Source organism: Acanthisitta chloris, unplaced genomic scaffold (assembly GCF_000695815.1).
Source record: "Acanthisitta chloris isolate BGI_N310 unplaced genomic scaffold, ASM69581v1 scaffold18544, whole genome shotgun sequence".
Lineage (NCBI taxonomy): Eukaryota > Metazoa > Chordata > Aves > Passeriformes > Acanthisittidae > Acanthisitta > Acanthisitta chloris.
The window spans coordinates 6,721-27,710 of record NW_008671176.1 but is presented as its reverse complement, the minus strand read 5'-3'; the positions used below and the strand labels follow the sequence as shown (position 1 = coordinate 27,710).

At 39.7% G+C, this 20,990-nt stretch overlaps 1 protein-coding gene across 1 annotated transcript; it reads left to right on the top strand.

Moving 5' to 3' along the window:
* Positions 1-443: 443 nt before the first annotated feature.
* CCNYL1 (cyclin Y-like 1) lies at positions 444-20,369 on the top strand (the record flags this gene model as incomplete). The annotated part of the gene is made up of 9 exons (XM_009074006.1): positions 444-548; positions 2,778-2,812; positions 4,247-4,347; positions 5,823-5,858; positions 6,507-6,558; positions 8,828-8,947; positions 11,040-11,206; positions 15,628-15,790; positions 18,624-20,369. Coding segments are annotated over 9 exons (896 nt in total), but the record flags the coding sequence as incomplete, so codon positions are not given.
* Between the last annotated feature and the right edge of the window lie 621 nt (positions 20,370-20,990).

Below are 20,990 nucleotides of genomic sequence, written 5' to 3'. Positions count from 1 at the left end.
ATTGGGTTCATAAAGCATAGCGTGAAGATCAGCAGTGTTATGCTTTTGTTGCTTTGGTGGGGGCTTTTTAAATTATTCTCTTGATAAAGCTTCAGCTTTCTGCCCACTGCTGGGCACAGGCCCCACACCCAGCAACCCTGACATGCAGGGGCACAGATTAACTTGGGAAGATATATGTTGGGTTTTGAGATCACTGTTTCCAGACTTAGTTTTCATGGAAATCATAAGCTACTTGACAGCCCATGGCAGTAGCAATGAGTCCACAGGCTTTTTTTTTTTTTTCCAGAGGGGAAAATGTCAAATTTTTATTCATCTTGGCTGAAATAAGGTTTTGCTTTAGAGACAGCCCATTCTATGTGGTTTTGATCTTGTCTTGATCACTGTGCTGGAGCATTTTAAGGCTGGGTGGGAATAGTTGCAGTAATCATCATCTTTTGTTAAAGGTCTCTTTTTTTTTTTTTGTCCTGTTTCAGATTTGGCCTTGGAATCTAATCCATCTGATCATCCCAGAGCAAGCACAATTTTCCTGAGCAAGTCACAAACAGATGGTAAGCTAAGTTTTTTCCAATTTAACAAAAGGCAAGAGAAAAATTGGAAGAATAACTTCCTGTTTTAATTCTACAGCTGGAGAACACTGGCAGTGCTTCAGTTCTTTCTAAGCATAGGGATTAGTAACTTAAGTATTTACACAGAAACATGTTTGCAGGACATTTTACTTCACACTTCAAAATGCTTAAAGATCAGATTTCATGGTGTGAATCCTACTAGTCTGAAGGAGCAAGGCTTCCTTCTCTTGTGTAATTCAAGCTTCAAGCAATCGTGGGGGGTTTATGACCAAGGAGTGTTTTAAAAGTTGTTTTGAATTACAAAAGAAAGGACAATTTTCTGTAAGAAATAAGCCTAAGCCACCAGTCTGTATCAGTTGCTTTTTTGTTGTTTTGAACTGTTTGAATAGTTTCAGAGGGTAATTATTATTGAATCCTGGTTTTAATTATATGGATGTATTGGGATTTTCAGTTTCTTTGTAGATCCTGTGTTTAATTAATAAAGTCAGTTTTAAACAATTGCTAGAGCTTGTACATTCCAAAATGCTGTTTAAAAGTTTCTATATTGCATAAATAAAAATGAATTCTGACAATAGTACATTTTGAAGTTGCAATTAAAAAATGTCTAAGATAGTCTTTTTTAAATGCTTCTGTTTCTTTTATAGCTGGTTCTTATTTGAAGCACTATTTTTCTAAGAATGTTTTGCACTTGAGATAGGATGTGTTGATGGAAAGCTGCAGCATGTCTTTTACCTTGGCATGGCTTTGCCACAGAAAAGCAGAATTATTTTGACAGGTCTGTCAGTTGCTGTCCTGCTATTCAGTCTTATGGCAAGTGGTAAAATTGTCAGTTGTATGAACTTTGCAGTGCTCAGATAATCTGTGAGCAGTGGAAATGAGCACTAGTGTGGTTCTGCAGAAGAGATGCCTCTTTCCTCGGGGCCTCTAAGGTCAGTCATCAAACAGCCCGAGGCTCTGACCTGCACATTTCAAACACCTCTTAGATGAGCACTGCTTGAGTTCCAGCTCACAAGCTGACATAGTTCTTGAATGCTGTAGTGTAACTTCACTGTGCAGCCTTTCAGCCTTGCTGCAAATAATGTTCAGACTGCATGAGTGTGCTCGTTATGGGCAGTATTGCTTTTCAGGGTGATCTGGTATTCTTCAAATGTAGTGTACTGAAATGTGCAGGCTTGTGTTCATGTAGAAAAATAGTGTGATGTAGTAACTATTAAACTATTCTCTGAAGTTTGTATTAGTTAGATGAATTGGTTTTTATGAAGAAGTTATGCAGAAGAATTTATTTTCTAATTTCCCTGGTTCTTCTTTAGTTAACCTTCCACAGAATTAGTAGAATTAATATCCATAAATTCTCTCTCATTGAGACATCAGGATTATGAGTTTTGATTTATGCAAAAAGACCAAAAAATGTTGATATGCTTTTCCAATTGTCAGTTTTTCTAAATATGAGATACAGAAGAGAACTACAAGAGAATGTGTCCTGCTAAAGGGTAGTAATGATCTGGGGTTAAAACTCTGGAGAAGTCACCTGTCACTGGTCACATATTTATACTTTCTGCATGTTTGCAGCTCTCAGCTCTTGTCTAAGCACATTGTACAGCTACTGTCACAGCTGGAAGTTAAACCTTGCAGTCTTTCTTCAAAGACTGACACAGCTTAAAATTGTCAAATGACATAATTGCAGTTATATGCTAAATAGGTGCATAGCTTGTGCCAGCATCTTCTCTGTAGTGAAATACCTTTTTACCTTCTGCTGTCTATTAGGAGGAAAGAGAACAGTTTTATATAATTGCTATGTGCCTCAACTGCTCCTTGTGTGTCTTGGGCAGGTTCAGTGTGTGGTGTTTTTAATTCTGGTAAAAGCAGAAGTGGTTGCTGTTGGACGTTGGACATTGTCTATTTGAACTCTCTGAAATCATCCCATTTTTCATGATTCACAGCATCTTTTCAAAACTTGAGACATTTTTCCCCTTAGTGTGATGGGTAGAAGTAGTTCCTAAATGTACATGTAGGTAGTTGGGAATAGTATTCAGCTTACTAGCTTGATAAAACTTCGTATTTTTTCCTCAAACTATTTTTCCAGACACTTAAGGTAAAATTTGAAACTTTTAATACTTGTGTACTTTAGAAAACTAGAATGACTTTATTGAATGTAAATTGGGGATATATTTCAGAAACCTTTCAGTTCACATTCTTTTTCCCTCTTTCTAGTGCGAGAGAAGAGGAAGAGTAACCATATCAATCATGTAAGTAAACCAAATTCTATATAGATAATCTTAGCACAATAGGGACAAACTCAAGAAACAACTGTAGTAGTTCTAGGTATATAGTCCTACACATGTTCCAAATCTTTCTGAGCAAGATAAAATTGAATAATCTTTGCCTGTCTCTAAAAATAAACAAACAGGTACAATATCACAGAGCACAGAATGGCTGATCTCAAAAGAATAAGAATGAATTCTTTTTGTTTTATCAGTCTTAAGCATTTCAGAACAGTAAAGAAGTAAATATAAGTCAAACTGTCTATATTTTCTTTTAAACAAATAAAACTACGTTAATTTCTCAGCTGAGATGACAAGTCTTGAATGACTTGTGTTTGAGCATCACTACAAGGCTTGGTGTAAGAAGTGTATCCATCATGCAAAGGCAATGATGGACAAACAGCAGCATGATAAACAAGTGATAATCCATTAATTTTAAAATCTGAAAATATGCTCGGAGCTTTTTCTGCAAATATTAGTTGGTTTGGGCACTTCACTTACAAAACCAAAACTAAACAGATGCAATGTCATTAATAAGTGGATAAAAAATTACTAACTAGTAAAGCTAAGAATAGAAGTTACTAACACAAAGCTTAAAAGTACTGTCTAGCAAAACTGTCTACTGATAAGGTACTGATAAGATAATGGTATTTCAAGTCTGTTGTATTTAGTCTGATTATGAGGGGGAGTGGAATCCTTTTCTTTTTTTTTTTAATCCTTTTTTAGTTACGGTTCCAACTTTAGTCTGCCAGCACCAAGGTGAGGTGTGATTGGATTGTTTTTGCTGGCAAACTTGAGCTGGAATGGGAGATATTCCCAGACAGCCATTGAGTTGTGAAGGGTGCCAACATTTTCATATGGAAGACTTTCAAGTTTTAGACAAGGCATTTGTAAAATTCTGGCAAGACAAGTGTAAAGTGAGCAGTGTCAGCAAGAGGTTTCTGTGTTCCTTAACAATAACATGACAAAACCCAAATGCAAAACTGTCTTTAGAGGGAGCAATGCTAGGTAACCAGAAACTGTAAAGGTATAGGATATAAAAGAAGAGAGATGATGATTATGGAGTCACTAATAAAGTACATCATAGAGAGGGAAGACTGAGATACAAACCAAGAATGGAATGGTAGAGAACTGAGAAAGTCAGAGGACTTACTGCTTTAGCTGCAGCTATTTCTGCTGAATATTACTTATCTAAAAACATCCTATTGTGTATTACAAGACATGATTTATAAATAAAGATTACACAAAGGAACTAGATGGCTAGTTGCTTGCATTGAAGCAGCAATCATCTACAAGGATTTCCTCTGCCTTAACTACTTGAGGTGTAATGCCATTTTTCAGTGTGGTAAAGCAGAGCTCACAGAATGCCTCGTCTTGAAAGTAGTTCAGTTCTTTTGTTCTTTTTTTTTCCCCCCTAAGGTTTCTCCTGGGCAGCTTACAAAAAAATACAGCTCATGCTCAACAATATTTATAGATGACAGCACCGTCAGTCAACCCAACCTTAGAAGCACAATAAAGTGGTAAGAACCATTTGTCATCAACAAGGGGCTGAGTGGCATGGTAAGGTTTTTTGGGGATTTTCTGAGAGTCTTGTCTGTTCCAAAACCAGTTGCACACTTGAATGAGAGAATCACAGCTCTGCTCCTTCAGGTTGGCCATGAAAGGGATGTAGAAGTCTGGTTAGTGATGACTACTGAAGTGAGCTTTAGTTTTAGTTACAGAGCTGATGGACTGTCCTATTTCAAAGTGGTTCTCATCAAGCACTTGAGACAGTGCAGAATTGTTTCAGCATTTTGGGTTTAAAAATGTGTGTTGGGTTGGGGAACTCAAAGGCTGCACATTGAAAGACAAATCCAGAAATTCTTGATCTGGGAAAATTTGGAATGGATTTTGTATGGAGTTGCAGGAAAAGTTGCAGGACTCTGTTTGCTACTTGCCAGTGGTATTAGTCTGCCCTCTAGTTGTCGAAAACAGCATGTGGATAACTTGGGCTTTAGTTCTACCCTTTCTGCTTTTTTTTCATATATTTGTTATTTTAGGTAGGTGATAATTGCATAGTCGCCGTGGTTCTCCAGTGTAAACAGTTGTTTGGTCTATTTTTCTGGGTACCAGAAGGACAGTTAATTGCACTTAGACCAGCTGAGAATTGATAAGAGAGTTTTACTGTGCCTGAGGGGAAAGGAAGGCAAAGTAGCTTGAGTCCCAGCAGGCTTTGCTGTTTTAACAGTGTAGTGGAGTTTGGAAATGTCTGAGCTGATTTGTCACTTCAAAATTTGCTTTCAAACAAAGGCATCTAGCATGTTACTTCTCCTATTCTGGAGAATCAAGAACCTAAAAAATTATGCTTGTGCCATTCTGAAGTGGTGTGCAGCTGGCAATGGATCAGAGCTTTCCTGTGATAGATTCCTGGGATGGCAGTGCTCCTATTGTCACCACCAGTAAAGAATCTGAAACTTGGCCACAGTAGATGAATGTTGATATATGAAATCTATTGCCTCACTTAGCAGAGACTGAAATCTGTTCTTGTCCACTTCTTGGATTACGCTGGCATAATACCATCTTTATTATTCTGTTTTTTAGGCAGGTCCTAAATTAGACAGCCAGGTATACAGAGTTGAAACATCAGTAGAATATCTACACCAGTATATGTACTATCACGTAGAACCTTTTATTTTAGTTGGAAATAGTCCTCATTTTTGCTATATATCACCCAATCAGGTAATGAAGGTATATGTTTAAAATTTGCATACCATTTATTTTGTTGCACAAATATGGCACAATGAATGCAAAACTAGTTTGGTTAGCAAATTTGATTTGGCCAGTTTCAGCCCAGACAGTCAAACGTCAGAAATGAGACAGAGTGTGTGAGAATGTGGGAGGAAACCAGTACAAAATGGATTTGTAGCATTTTGCTCTGAATGAAGGTTTTTGCAGTGGAATAGTGTGCGTGAAATACGCTTTACTAAATGTTTGATTTTTCCTTTCTCTTTTTTAGTGTAACATTAGCAATATTCTATCATATAAAGAACAGGTGAGTGAACTCTTTTTGCTGAAGTAGAACAACTTTCTTTTTGAGCCAGAGATACAAAACCATAGAATCATTAAGGCTGGAGAAGACCTCTAAGATCATTGAATCCAATGTGGTCACTTCTATGGCTCTTCATGCTGTGTCTGGTTCCCCTTTGTACTCCCTCTTGAGCTGCTATGGAAGGGTCAGTAATACATCCATCCAATGGCACAGAAAGCATCAACACGGAAAGCACACACAACTCACCACAAATCAGCTTTTGGACTTTGTTTAGCTTTTACTGAATACAGAGGTGCAGATTAATTTTGATGGGAGGAACACTCTGTCCCATGTACAAATAACCCTTGCCATTATAGCTAGTTACAGCCTATGCTTCAGAACTATAGCTGACTTTTTGAAGTAAATGCTATTAATGAGGTGGTTTCACATTTTAAGGGAAAACTGTACATATGAGAACATGGGTAGCTATTCATTGTTTAGCTTCTGAAATATTCAGTTGTAAGGTCTCATCGTGAAATGCTTTGCAAAAATACAAGGTAGCTCTATACTGTATTCTAGGAAAAGCTGAACTATATTCTGTTTAATGAATAACAACTTTTAATAGAGCACCAATTAATTCTTGTTGCTAAACCAGTGATTGTTGTTTTGCAGAGATTCTGACAGATCTTTGGATATTTTTGACGAAAAATCACATCCTCTCACAGTAAGTGTAACTTTTTGGTCCTCTGAATGTGTGTCAATATACATCGTGATTTGTATTGTATAAGTCACAAAAAAATGTATTAGCATCAGGTCGCAATAAATTGATCTAAAATGTGTCTTTATATATGATATACAGTGCAAGCAGTAACTTTTGTTATCACTCACTCAGTCTTTCTAAATATTGCAATGTTTGGTTTTCTATGCTTTGGCTATAAATGGAAAGCAAGCATGTGCCCAGTTTTTCCATATTTCATATCTGAACTTTCTTGTCTGTCTCTTTACTTCCCCTCTTTAATACTGCTTTAACTACAAGTCTTTCCTATTTATTTAGGAAGGCATGGTTAGTAACCTCTTAAATTACTGCAGACAGGAGAACATAGTACCTGAAGTATCACACAAAGTAGGCAACAGTGAGTTGGTTTTTAAAAAAACCTGAACGGCAGCATTTTAAAGCAAAGATGCTTAAGGCTGCTTGCAGTAACACCTAGGAGCATTCAGCATGTGATTTTAATGTGCCTGGACCTGGTACACCTTTTTAGACAATCTTCAAGATGCAAAACTCATAGTCTGTTTTAGATAGTATGTATGACCCATTATGCTAGGAATTGTACATCTGAATAATGCAACTTTTAACAAAAAAATGAACTTCAGGACTAGAGGTATATCACGGATTTCTTACAGGGACTGTGGTACTTCAAAGGGAAAAGTCTGGTCCAAAACCATTTTAAATGCCTGCATCTGTTGTTTCCCATTGAAAATTATTTCTGTAAGATGAACTCCATCAGACAGTTTCTTTATCAAACAACCTGACATCCTTTGATCCTTTCACATATCCTACTTCCTATTTAATGAGTAGGAATTGAGGAAAATCATTGTGTCCTTTAGGGAACACTCAAAGGTTTCTTCTATTTTCCTGCAGCATACAGACAGAAATAGTTATGGCTGATTGTCATACTTCTGAGGGGAAGGACACAAATGGCTTCTTCGTTTCTATAGCAGTGGTGTTTTGCCTGGGTGCTTACTGTTCCTTTAAAAAGGTTAATTAGCTGGAAGAAATCTTGCACACCTTGTCTTCTAAAGATGCAGTCAGTCCAAGGAGTCCAAATCCAGGCTCTGTTAACCCTAATAACAGAAGGAACAAACTTGCAATTACTAGTATCACAGGGTTTGTCTCACATACCAGACTCAGTGCTTTCTTTCTCAGTTCTGGACAGCAAAAATGTACTTTCAGGTGTGTTTTTGTACCACTTGTAGTGCAGACATTATGCAGGGGGGATTCTCATGTTATTCCTGATGCTGTATGCCCACCTTGCAGAGGTAACCTCCATTGGTTAGTGGTATATTAGAAGGCTGTGTGGAGAGTACAAAATTAACTTACCTCTGCATTTTACTTGACACTGCCACCTGGCTATTTTAAACTACAAAACCACAGGAAAAGGCTTCTGTTTTGCTTGCCTTGCAATTACTCATTTAATGTCAAGCAGGTGTCTGTTCTCAGCTGCTGTCTTTACCATACTATAGGTCTAACTTGGGACTGTAGAGAGAAATCTACTCAGTATCAATCTTGAGAAACAGTGTGCAGAGTTGGAACTCTTGAAGTTTCATCCTTCCAGGAAGAGTGCTGAATATCAGAGTGTCTCTCAAATACTCACTTTCGGATTGCTTTTACAGACTGCTAATTTCTGAGCTTTATTTCTCCCCTGTATTTAGAAACTGTTTAACATCATGTCAAAATTAAATCTTGAGTCTTCATTAGCTTTGTTGTCTTTCTGGAGTCTCTTAAGAATGAGTCCTGTGAAGACAGTGTCAATTACCTTCCAGTTCTACCTGTGACAGAATTATTGCCATGTGTTCTTCAGCTGTTCCTCAGGTGGAAGAGGAATTTTGTGAAGTCCTGTAATTTTGTCTTTTGAAGAGCCAGTGCTTCCCTGGTGTGTGTGTGTGTGTATATACCTGTGATTTCCTTGCAGGGAGAAAGCTTTTTTTAAAAAAATCTCTTTTTGTCTGTAAAATGTTCCATGGACAATAGTTAGCATTTGCAATAATGATGGTAATTCATGCTCGAAACAGATCAAAAAAGAAAGATACCAGCTAAAGCTATTGTGTTTTGTTTGGAATATCTGCAATATTGCAGGGTTGTTTCTTTTAGTGTATAATTTTAGGAAAGGGTTGTATACACTTCAGTGAGAAGAAACAACCATGTGTAGTTGTTTTTTAGAGTCAGTGTTAAGTAAGACAGATTTTCAGTAATCCAAAGAACTTTGTTTCAGCGGGAAGAAGTTCCAGATGACTACTACAAGCATGACCCTGATCACAAGCACATCTACCGGTTTGTTCAGCCGCTCTTCAGTGCTGCACAGCTGACAGCTGAATGTGCAATAGTGACACTGGTAAGAGACACCTGATTTCTGAAACTTGAGTATTTGGGAGGCTTCTCCCCCCAGCAATGAGTGAACTGACATTTAAATAGTTGCAGTATCTCATGAAACCCTGTTAATGAAGACACCGTACAAGCGAGTTCATTAGAGATTTCTACGTAGTCACAGATGTGATTAACTCAAAAGGAACATTCTGTATGTGAATATGTAATGCTTAATTACTTGTCCAATCAAAAATTGTTTGTTTCATAATATATAACTCACTGAAGATGCTTGAGAAGAGCAGAACAGCAGAACACTGTAACCAGTGGGGTATAGTAAGATCAGGCATGAAGATGTCTTATTTCAGTTGTGTGGGAGGGAAGTGTGAGATTTGAGTTCATATTAACCAGAGTAGTGCAAGTAATACTGCCTAAGGGGTCAAGGATCAATCCTGTAGGAATTCTAGGAAATGAGCTTTCACATTATTATGTCCTTCAATCCTTACCACCTTTCTATCAAACTTTGTATTTAATTTGACCAAAGGGGCTACAACTTTTTTCCCCAGGTGACAGTGAGGTACTCAGATGTTAACAACAACAGTAAGAAAATAATCTCATTACATTTTGTTGTTTAATTTCAGAAAGCATGATGGGTTTAAGAAATTGTCAGTGATACTGATATTATATATATATATATCTACACATACATGTGTATATGTATATGTGTGTGTATATATGTGTATATGTATGTGAAGGGAAATAAAAACCCGACAACCTATATAATTGCTGCATTAGACAGTCTCTTAAACTGCACTTTGTTGCACACTAGACTTCAGTTTTCATTGTGACTTTTTTCTGAAAAACAGTCTGAAAGGAAGACAGAAGAGAACTGTTGCCAAAAGACAGTGTAACAATTAAACAAACTTAGCTGGAAGGACTCTCTTTAATAAGGAAATGAGTAATTTAAAAGGCTGGATAATTAGAGCTATTGAAACTCTGAAAGTATTTCAGGTTTTTGCTCTCCCAAAGACATACAAGCAGTTTTGACAGAACAAGAGCTAAGAACAAGCTAACCCTGGGCAGTCTAGGCAGCTAAGTATTTGCAAGAAATAGAGCTAGTTTTTAAAGTGGACTTTACCACTAGATGGCTCTGTTAATATAGGAACATCTTTAGGCCACGTGAAGGCTGCAAGCAAAGGATGGGAAGAAAGGGTGGGGAGACCTCGGTGACTAAGATTGATCCTGCCCTTAGACCTGTACAGCAGCTTCCCCCAGCCACTAGTTTATCTGAGGTTCCATTAGGACTTTGGACTTAGTTGAGGAAGTAGAACGTTCAAATTTGACTATATATTGTTTTTAAAGTGCAAATTACTTACTAGGTGGATCATTACAGGAGTATGAAATAGTACAAAAACTTTGAAGGAAGGGACAGACTTGACATCAGAGAGTTGGTTTGAGATTACGTGGGAGGAATGAGCAAAAGACCAAGGGACATCTTTGGACTTGGGTATCTTTCACTATCTTAGCAGCTGGTGATGTAGACAAAAGCAGAGGATGAGGTTGTTGTGGGTGATGAAGTCTGGTCTTTACGGGGTAAAGAAGAAATAGCACTTTAACACTTTTCATTGTGGAAAGATAGCAATTAATGCTTCTTTGTCCTATCACTAGAGATCATGCTGCAGGTTTTAGCACTTCCTGTTAGGCTGCAAGTGCTGAACCTTAACCATGATGAAAGGCTAATGTGAAGTTGAGTGATTTGCTATCCCAGATAGGCCCTAATGAGAACCTGTCAGTGATGTGTGACTGGGTTACAGAAGGAACTGTAGCAGTGTCTCCCTGAAGCAGCAGCACTCGTTGCTCAGAACTGATACTTAACTATCTTTATGGTATACCCTGCTGGTCCAGTGTTTGCATTATAATAAAAAAATGGAACCTGTAATTCCTGAAAATTTGGATTCTTAAGTGTAAGTAGTAATCACTAATACTTATTTTGACACACTTAACAGTAATAAATAGTCACATTGGACTGGCATGTTTGCTGCTGAGAACTCAGCTCCAGGTCTTAATTACACACATACAATTGTGAGGTTTCATTCTTTATTTGGGTTTTTTTCTTTGTATAGGTTTATTTGGAAAGGCTTTTAACCTATGCAGAGATTGACATATGCCCTAGTAACTGGAAGAGGATAGTCTTAGGAGCTATTCTGCTGGCTTCTAAAGTCTGGGATGATCAGGCTGTGTGGAATGTGGATTATTGCCAAATACTGAAGGACATTACTGTCGAGGACATGTAAGTTGTAAAATTTGTATAATCTACAGTGGTGGGGTTGTGGGGGTTGGGTTTTTTTGAGAGGTTTTTGTTTGTTTGTGGTCTTTTTAATGGGAATTTTTGTGATCATACTGAAAAAAAAATCTGTCTCTGTTGCTATGATATATGTACATGGTATATATCTGGTGTCCAGCCTCATTCCCATTTTTAATTCAAGAAGCTTTGGATGACAACCCTACTTTGAGACAAGTCTGTATTAATAATTCTAATGCCTTGGATGAGTAACTTCAGAGTTTGTTTACTTTACCTTCTTTCTCCCAGTAACTGGCCATGGAACTAAAGTGCCCAATTTATAGTCTTACTAAATTTGTTCCCTACCTCTTCTGGTTTAGAATTTGAAAAACTGCAAGGTAAACCATAACTTAAGACTTACATGTCTGCTCATGTGTCCAGCTAAGGCTTAAATATCTTAAGGTCTGAATTTCTAGCCACTGCTGCTGGCAGGAAGGTGTTGTTTGTGTGGGTATCTATGGTTGCATGTGTTACACACAGCTACTGCTACAGCTTATCCTCTTTGGGTGAATTCTTAGATGTGCCTGCAGTGCTGAGAACAAAATCCTCAGTCTTACTACTGCTTGTTTATGTAAGGCTGTTCTTTGTATATATTTTTGTCTCAGATGAGATGTAGATTTCAGTTTTTCAGAACTTTTGAATCTGCTGTCTTTTCTTGGTGCACTCAGCTTTAAGCCCTACAGTTTCTGCAGTATCAGATGATGTTCATCCTTGTGGCTTCAGGCTCATACTGTGGGCTTGGAGGCATGTTTATATGGAGTGTATTTAGCCCACTAGGTTTTCTGTTAAATTCCTTCTCACTAAGTTCTATCTCAGAACTTTGGATGACAGAGTTTTGAAATGTTAGCGTTATTGTTTTAGTCCTACTTGCCGTATTGTTCCCCTATTTCCCTTATTATCACAGTGGTGAAAATGCTACAAGGCCAGCTTAGAACATCAGGCTTTCTGGCCTTAATAAACTTCATGACATGCTTTGTGTGTGTTCTGAGTTTGATCACACTGCTGTGCCCTAACTGAGCATGTGTCCAGGCTTATGTAGTAACATCCAGTTCTAGCACAGGAGCAGACTGAGTTGATAGAGCTTTGCATGCAGCACTGGGAGGCTGCCTCTGTCATGGCAGGGTCTGCTCTTGCCCCAAGCTCTCTTCCCTGGATTCAGCCCAAAGCTAATGTTTAAACTGCAGTTATTTATCTGGGAGTCTTTAGGAGGAGGAATATCTAGTTTTCTTCCTTTTAGGTGAGGAGTGCACGTCTAAAAATGAAGGAGTTATTTGCACCAAAACAGTTTTTATTATTCAAGTTATTTCGCATCTCAGTGAACACAGTTAGTTGTTTTATACATACCCTTTGCCTGGGAGTTCTTTCTGTCAAAATGCAGGACTGTGCCAGCCCTGCTTTCAGGAAAGCATAATTAGTGATTTTGTACAATGTGTGTCTTCACTCAACCTGGCCCTGAGTGCTCATCTATCCCAGGAACATGCTTGAAGTGTTGCTGCACATAACTCTGAGATGGCTGAAGTGGGGTCAGCGATGCAAGGAGTGCTGGAGTATACATCTTGCTCTTTTTGATGTCTCCTCTTCTAGCCCTATTTGGGGCAAATCAAACTGATAGCACCGAAAATATCTGTAACAAGCAGGATGTTTTTTCTCTATTGCCAATGCTGGGTCTCCTGAAATTGTGAGTACTTGCATTTTCAAAGCAGTGATGGTGGTAAGGAAAAATAGATGGAATTTAGGCATATTTTTTCCTCCAATTTGAAGATAGGACTTTGTAATTCCATCTCATTTGAAATTATTTAGACCTTTGAATTTAGGTGAGGGCAACCCCTCTCTGACAGTGGCCCAGAGTGTTCCTTACAGGCTCTGCACTGCTGCAGCTTGGCAGACTACTGCTCCTTGCGTGGATAACATCACTGTAATAGGGACCTTGGAAAACTGCTTAAAATACTCAGCAAAATTGTTTCAAGTCTAGAAGTCTGCTTTCATTTAATAGTGGGGACTATTGTCAGATTTAGTAGTTCCAGTATTTTTTAAACCCGTCACTTGATAGTATTAGCTATTCCGAATACAAGTGTTACTGAGAGAAAAAAATTGGTGAAGGATTTCAGGTGCAGTTGCATTCTAATGTGGGAGCTGGCTGGTGATGCTGCCAAAAAATCCACCCAAAATCCCAGCAGCTCCCCAGCTAAAGCTTGCTTGGCAGGACTCTACCAGGTGTCACTCCCTGGGTGGGCCATTCCTGTGCAGTAAAGGCCTATCTGCAAGAACTGGTGGCAAGTTTTGTTTGTGAACTTCCTCTGAATTTTCCTCTTGGCTCTCTGCACCTAGAATGATCTCACTAACCTGATGATAGATACTCTTGTTGAGCCACTGCAAGCCAAGCATGGGAGCTACACCACTCTGGAACTGGCAAAAAGTTTTATATCTGATTTAGTTCACCCAGTTTGCAAATCTGTGTGTGTATGTATGTATGTGTAGATGCCAGGCACGTCTTCTGAAGGCAGTGTAGGTGCACCTCCTCCCCACCAAACACTCTCCTTATGCTCAGAGACACTTGCAGCCTCCTCAGAGTTAGCAGGGGGAGCTGGCAGGTCTCACAGGAACCACCAGTGGGTCACAGTTTGTTAAGGGACACGTGATCCAGGCCTGGAGACTGGCAGATGTGCTCATTTGCCTTAGCCTCTTCCTACTCAGTGTAGGTAAAGTGTCATCTTATTTTTTGTATCACAAGCCCTTTTTTATTTCACCAAAACAAAGGTGGGGTTTTTACTGAAAGGACTTTTGGGGTTGGAGGGTGGGGTGGGGTTTTTGTTTTGTTTTACTTATTTCTAATGGGGAAAAAATCAAAGGGAATTAAATTGATATTTAGAAGTTACCCTTTGTCAAAACTTGCTTGCTTTGATGACAGCAAATCTATAATTGCTGAAAAATTAACTGTGCAGCTGCTAATCTTGCCATGATTTGTTTGTAAGGGGACACATGCTGTTCATTCTTTAGGCTACATATATTTGTAAATAAGGCACAGAAAACACATGGGCATTATCCTTTCCCAGGTTTTAAACCACTGTTAATAGACTTGTTAATCCAATGAAGAATTGTATTTTTACGGAATTAAAATGTATTAGCCTAGTGAGTACAAAAGGGGCAGTGAAGAGCATTTATTCACAGGGTAAATCAAGCTCTGATCAGCTGATCATCAAAACATTATCTGATTTACATTTCTATAGGCTTATGACCATATGAACAGGAAATTAATTTTGGCACTAGGTTCAATGATACTTAAAGTCTATGTGCTAGAAACAAGCACAAAGCTGCTATTCATATTGAGACTTGCCATCCAAGACAGGACAGTCTGGGTGATTCCTTGATGTATTTGCCCTGATAGGTAAAGCATCCATTCTGAAAGCTCCCAAAAAGCAGTAACAACCTTGGCACTGACTGTCTGCAACTTACGGTGATTTCACAGTTGGCCTACACAGCTGCTAAATTCTGTTGAGACAGGTCTTGTACCAGTAGGAACAATTGTTGAGTTAGTGCTGAACTGAATTGCTTCGTTTGGGTGCCACCAGTTTCTTTTAGGTTAGTTTGTACAACATCAGTTTTACTCTGTAGAGCATCTCTGCTGTAGCTGACCACGGTACAGTAGCTGAAGAAGCCTTTCTCATGGCATAGCACTCTCCCTGCTTTCCTCCAAGTATTTTGTCCAGTGAAAACAGACGAGAGAGTGAAAACTGGACAGTGCCCTTTGACACAGTACGTTGTTATCCTGCCTGATGCTATTGAGGGGAAAATTCCTTCTCCCACCTAATGCTGCTTATTTATTTATTTATTGGAGATGAATCCATGTTGCTTCAAGAGGCTTTTTTCTGTGAGATAATAGCAGCAGCTCTTCATAGATCCATTTGTTGCCGTGGTGATCTGCCTACTCCTTTTGTTAGTCCGCCTCTACTTCAATAAACCCCCTTCCTGTTATCAGCCTGGTGAAAATGTCTGCAAGTTCTTCAGAGCTAATAAACAGCATACATCATTCCTTTCATCTGATCACTATAGTGTGGGGCCGTATGAGAGTGAGAATGGCGCATGAATTGTACAGCTGCACTAATGGAACTCCGAAGAATGAACCTCCCTGGTCAGCCGAGTGAGTGCACGACAGGGCACTACCTTTCTCTCCGAGCCAGAGGTGCCAGGACTCAAAAGCTGCACCTTGTTTTGAGCACCAGGGAATGACCTGTGTCTTGAAACTAATAATGTAGAGCCCTCGATGACTATTTCAAAGTTGCTGGTTTTAAAACAAGCTTGAGGTCTCTTCAGTGTTTTCAGCCAGCTAAAACAATCTTTTTTTTCCTTTGTCTTCTGTCCCTTACACCTAGGAATGAGATGGAAAGACACTTCTTGGAGCTACTGCAGTTTAATATCAATGTTCCTGCCAGTGTTTACGCCAAATACTACTTTGATCTTCGCTCCCTAGCGGATGACAATAACCTGAGCTTTCTGCTGGAGCCTCTCAGTAAAGAGAGAGCACAGAAACTGGAGGTAATGGTCTGAGAGTGGCTGAACAGGGAATTCTGTCTGTATGTGTAGTAAGAGCATCTGTTGCTAATCATGTTAAGTGGCAGTTAGAAAAACTAAAAAGCTTTTAGATTAGTGTATTACAGGGTCATTTAACCCCTTTATAACTACAGTTAGCACTTCTAAAACCATGCCTAGGCTAAGCTACTATTCTGAGGAAAGTAAGGGTTTCAGAGAGATTAACAGAAGTCTAGCAGATTGCAAAATGAAATAGATGTTATATTGGGAACTGTAGCTCAGCTAGGCTACTTAAGATTGAAAGGATTAGTGTCATATGTAATGGATTGTCTGTCCTTCCCTGGTCACAGTCTGTATTCTAGGCACCTAGAGACAGTCACACTCAGACCTTTCTAAATACTACCAGCTGAAGGTTTCCCACTGCACAGCTGCTTATGGATTTGGGGGGAGCACTCTTACTGCTCTCATGGTTTAATAAACCATTTCTCTGGGGACAGCTGCAGAAATCGTATGTTTCGTTTCACAACATGTAGAACCTCACCTTTCCAAAGAAATGTTGCTTTTAAGACAAACTTTTGGAATAGCCCTTTCTTGGGAATCCCTCAGAATGCCCAGAGGAGTGTAAATGCAGATTACTGTCCCTTTCTGCTCAATGGGAAAGGCTGTGAGTCCCCATAGTCTTCTTGGCATGAAGGCTCAATTTAAAAGACTTGAACTTTTGCAGAGTCAGTCTTCCTAATTGCTGGAGATACGTAAGACATTTTGAAAAAATATAAATTACCTGGGTTCCCAGGCAAAATTTCTTGCTGGATCAATGCAACCTTTCATCTGTCCAGGTTTAATTGATGACTCTGCATATTGTTTTGTTGACCTTTCAACAAAGGCATTACCCCAGGCCCTGTGTACACTGATACCATAGCCCCTTTCAAAGAGGGGTGTGCTATGGTATTCTTGGCTTATGTTGTTCTGATGTCCACCCCCAATAATTCTGCCAAGTGCCAGGGGGTTTTATTTTGTCCCAGAAGGGGCTGAACTTTGGGAATAAGTGTGATCCTTCCTGTTCGTTTGGAATGATATGTATGATGTGCCTCCAAATTCCTCTATTTAAAGTTAAGCAATGCAACTCTTCTGCTTTGTCTCACCCTTGTTACTTGCACTTTAAGCTAACACTGTCACTAATTGTAAATGTGGTTGTAGGGCAGTTCATAGTCCACAGGAAATTGTTTACTGAACTGCTCAGTGCCCAGGCATAAGTGGATGATTTACAGATTGTGAGCCTGTTTTGTTTCTTCTTTCTTAGCATCTGGGGGCTTGGCATTTAAAACCAGAGTAATTTTCAGTACAGTATGTAATTTTCCATAATGCACTTACTAATGCATGTATATAGGACATTTGGGTGTTTAATTCTAAAATGTGATAAATATTAAAATCATTTGCTAAAATTTTTAGTTTTACTTTTTGGTTAGCAGCACACAAGCAGTTGATAGGAGCCTGTATGAAGCAGTGAATTAGTATTCCAGGGATTGAAAACTGATTTACACCATATGGGTGACTGGGGCTAAATATGTCAACACAGGTTGCTTTATGATTGATGTGCTACCATTAAAGCAGGATGGAGAGTCTGTCTGGTCTTGCACCAGGAGCTCATGCCGCCAGTGTCTCAAAGAATGCCACTCTTGAGCCAAATGCATGCCTCTAGAAGGTCGGCAGAAATAAATGTAAATAATTATTTTAAAATACACTTAGAAGTTTATTCATGCTCAGAGTGCTTTTCACCTTTTGAACTTCCAGAACACTGGGCTGTGCTGAATGGGTGCTGCCTTAAAGGGAAGGTGTAGACTTGTAGCTGATCACAGGACTCTGAAAGTTCATCTGGAGATAGGTGGTAAATTATTAATAGAAGTAAATGTTGAGGACTGAAACTCAGTTCAGCCTTTTATTACAGATATCCTTATTAATTTGCATTGATAATACCTGAAGGCTCCAATCAGAAACAGGGCTTGCAGGAGAGGACACGGTGTTTTCTGGACAATCATGTTACAGGATTTAAATAATCAGGCTTGTTACTAGAATAGCTGCACCAGAATAAAGGCTGCTCAACTAGCTGGAAAAGCAGGGCAGAAGCAAGCCAGTAAATGGGTGGAAAAGCAGTTAAACACTAGGTTGTTCACATGTGCCAATATTTAATTGCTGTAATAAAGTTTTGCTGCTCTCCTTTCTCAGACCTCTTCAGGGATGTGATCATGCAGGTGATCCTGGGAAGAGTATGTTGAGGGTGAGGGTGTAGAGAAGGTAAAGACAAAACAGACATCCTAGTAGAACTTCATTTCCTAGGCTCACTTGCACTGAGTGGCCAAGGGCAAAAGATGCCTGAGAGAAAATGCAGAAGCCTTTTCAGTTTGAACCTTTTCTCTTCTAGAAATGCCTGTGTGACTTTTGGCACTGTTAAAGTAAAATTTGTGTGCTGCTGCATGCACCAGACCCAACTACTTAGTGCGATTTTCAGCATAACTTCCACAAACTTGCAAGTCTGCAGTGGATCCAGGTGTTCCATTAGATAGTGCGACTAGTAAAAGAAATAAGATTCTAGGATATGGGAAACCACTCACCATCTTTAGGTCTTCCTTTCTGATGGCTGGGGTTCATGTTAGCATGGGGACAGACACCTTTAATATTGTCCCTCCAAAGCAGTTCTTTACTCTCACTCTCAGTAAAAAGCCAGCAGTGTCACTGCTACAGAGCACCTGTACTGGTGGTGTTATACTTGTAAAACCTTCCCTGAAATGTTCCAACTCTCCTAATGTGTGCTTTTCATTTTGTGTCTGACCCTGGTATCCAGGCTATCTCCCGGCTGTGTGAAGACAAATACAAAGACTTGTCAAAAGCTGCTATGAGACGATCTTTCAGTGCTGATAACTTAGTTGGTATCCGCCGTTCTAATGCCATCCTCTCCTGAGGAGAGAGAAAGGTGCAGCACCACGAACCAGCATCCATGTGAATTGGAGGAGTACCACCACCCCATGCACACAAGCCAGCGGTGATGGTGTCTTCCAGCAAGAGGAGGAGAGGAGGGTAAAGTAGCCAAGGAAGCCCAGAGCTTGAGGAGCATACTTGGTGCAAAAGACAAGACCTTTGTCAAATCAGCTCTCTCCTTCTAAAGTATCCAGAGGTGCAAAAACAAACTTCTCTCCTTTTCTCCCCCACAGATGTTTGCTTACTATGTAGGCCTATAGCTGTGAACTCTTGAGGTTTTTCATAACCAGTAGTTTTAAATTTTAGAATTTAAACACTAACCACATGACTATAGTTACAATGTTCTTCCCTCCTCTCCCCTGTCATCCAGAGTCTCACTGCATTTGTATTTCAGGCTAATGCAGTGTTAACAAAAACAAAACATGGGACTCTTAAAGTATAAAGCCACTCTGGAGCTGAAAACAGTAGCATAGACATGTGTTGACAGCTTTTCCCTGGTTTGGCTACTAAAAGCTGCTATTATTGGTGATCTGTTCGTACCAAGAAGCTGCCCAGCAGGAAGGAATTCCAACTCTGCACCCACGACTTCACTCCAGTAGAGATTGTCAAAAGACTTCGAATGTTTTGATGGGGGGCAGAGATGTGGTTTTATGTGTTGTTAAAATGTATAGGGTCCATGCTGCATTTCTTGTGAATTATGGTGCTTCTCTCATTTTCTAATACTTACATTGCTCTGGAAGAGATGTAATCTATGTATTTTTCTGAGGCATTGAATGAAAAAGTTGGTCTGGAAACATCATCACCATCCCAAACAGTGTAGCAATCCAGTGGTGAATGGCATGTGTGCAGCACTGCTTCTCTGCAGATCTCTTGTGCTATATACAGTGGAGTTCCTAAAGCTGATATTGTGCATCCATCTGGCTCTCCTTGGGTTTCAGCTTCCTGGGAGGGATTTACATTCATAATGAGACAGTAACGAGTTTGAGAATCCTGGACTACCTGACAAGGTAGACAGAAAAGTATTGTGTTCGTTTGAGAATTATCAAAAAGCTTTCTATAAACCCTATTTTTTTAATTTTTTTTTCCCGAAGTGAATTTTATCTTGTGCAACTGCTCTAGAGGCCTGGGTTTTGCTCTTTCTGAGACTTTGGAACAGAGCTTACTTTCAAGCTCTGAAACTGAACTCTAAACAGGATAAGTATTATTAGACTCTTCCTGTTACAAGTCTTTGTAGTATCTTCCCTTCTTGGATCCAAATAGGTTCTAGGCGGTGTGTCCTAGGAGCAGATCTCCCACCGAATGGCAACGGGTTTTGTGCACTTCCTCTCACAGCCAAGGCCCAGAAACTTACACTGAATAACAAGTCTGTATGCCTTTGGGAGTGGGGCTGTCTGAGGGCCACTGTCAGTTTGGTTGGACTCAGCTGTTAAAGTGATGCATACAGCCTTTTGCAGTATGCAAATATGCCAGCCCCTGGCTCCCAAATCCATGGGACTTGGCACTTCAGGTATTGATCACAGTTCAATTTTGAAAATAACACTACATCTTCAGGTGGTTTTCCTTTCTCATGTTTGTATTAAAAGAAGAGCTAATAAACTCTATTTTAATTAAAGGTGACGTGTGTGTTCTGTGCAGCTGTCAGATTTCATTGCTCCTCATGAACATTTGGTGCTCTGCAGCTTCTCCAGAGTATGAGAAATAGAAGAAAAAACCCAGTGGTGTGTGTTAAGACTCCATTCCCCATAGCAGCCTTCATTTTATCCTGGCGGGTTGGGAATGTCTGGGAGTGGGCAGCAGAGGTCATGTGGCAGCTGTGAGTGGCACTGGGGCAGGTTGGGGCTGTATCCGAAGGCCTGGTGGGTGCAGTCCTGCATGGCTGCCTGGCTATTCCCACATGGAGTTTGGATTTAGAACTTGACTTGGGCTGCTCAAATAAACCACTCACAAAGAGTTTCTTTGCACTTAAATGGCCTTTAAGTAGGGCCAGTCTCTGGAGGTGATCTGATGTTCTTAAGTTTTCCCTTGAGGAGCACTAAATTGGAAGCTACAAGTGACCAACTCCTGGATTGACTTGTGACCTAATTGCTAAGGAGCTTTGCTTCCCTCAGCACTGCCTGTTGCCTTAAACTGTGTGTGAGCTGTCTGGTGTGCTTTGCTGTGGGCTGGTGTGGGGCTGCTGCAGACAGTCACTTGCTGTGAGGTGTTCAGCAGAGACCTGCATTTCCCTGGTTTG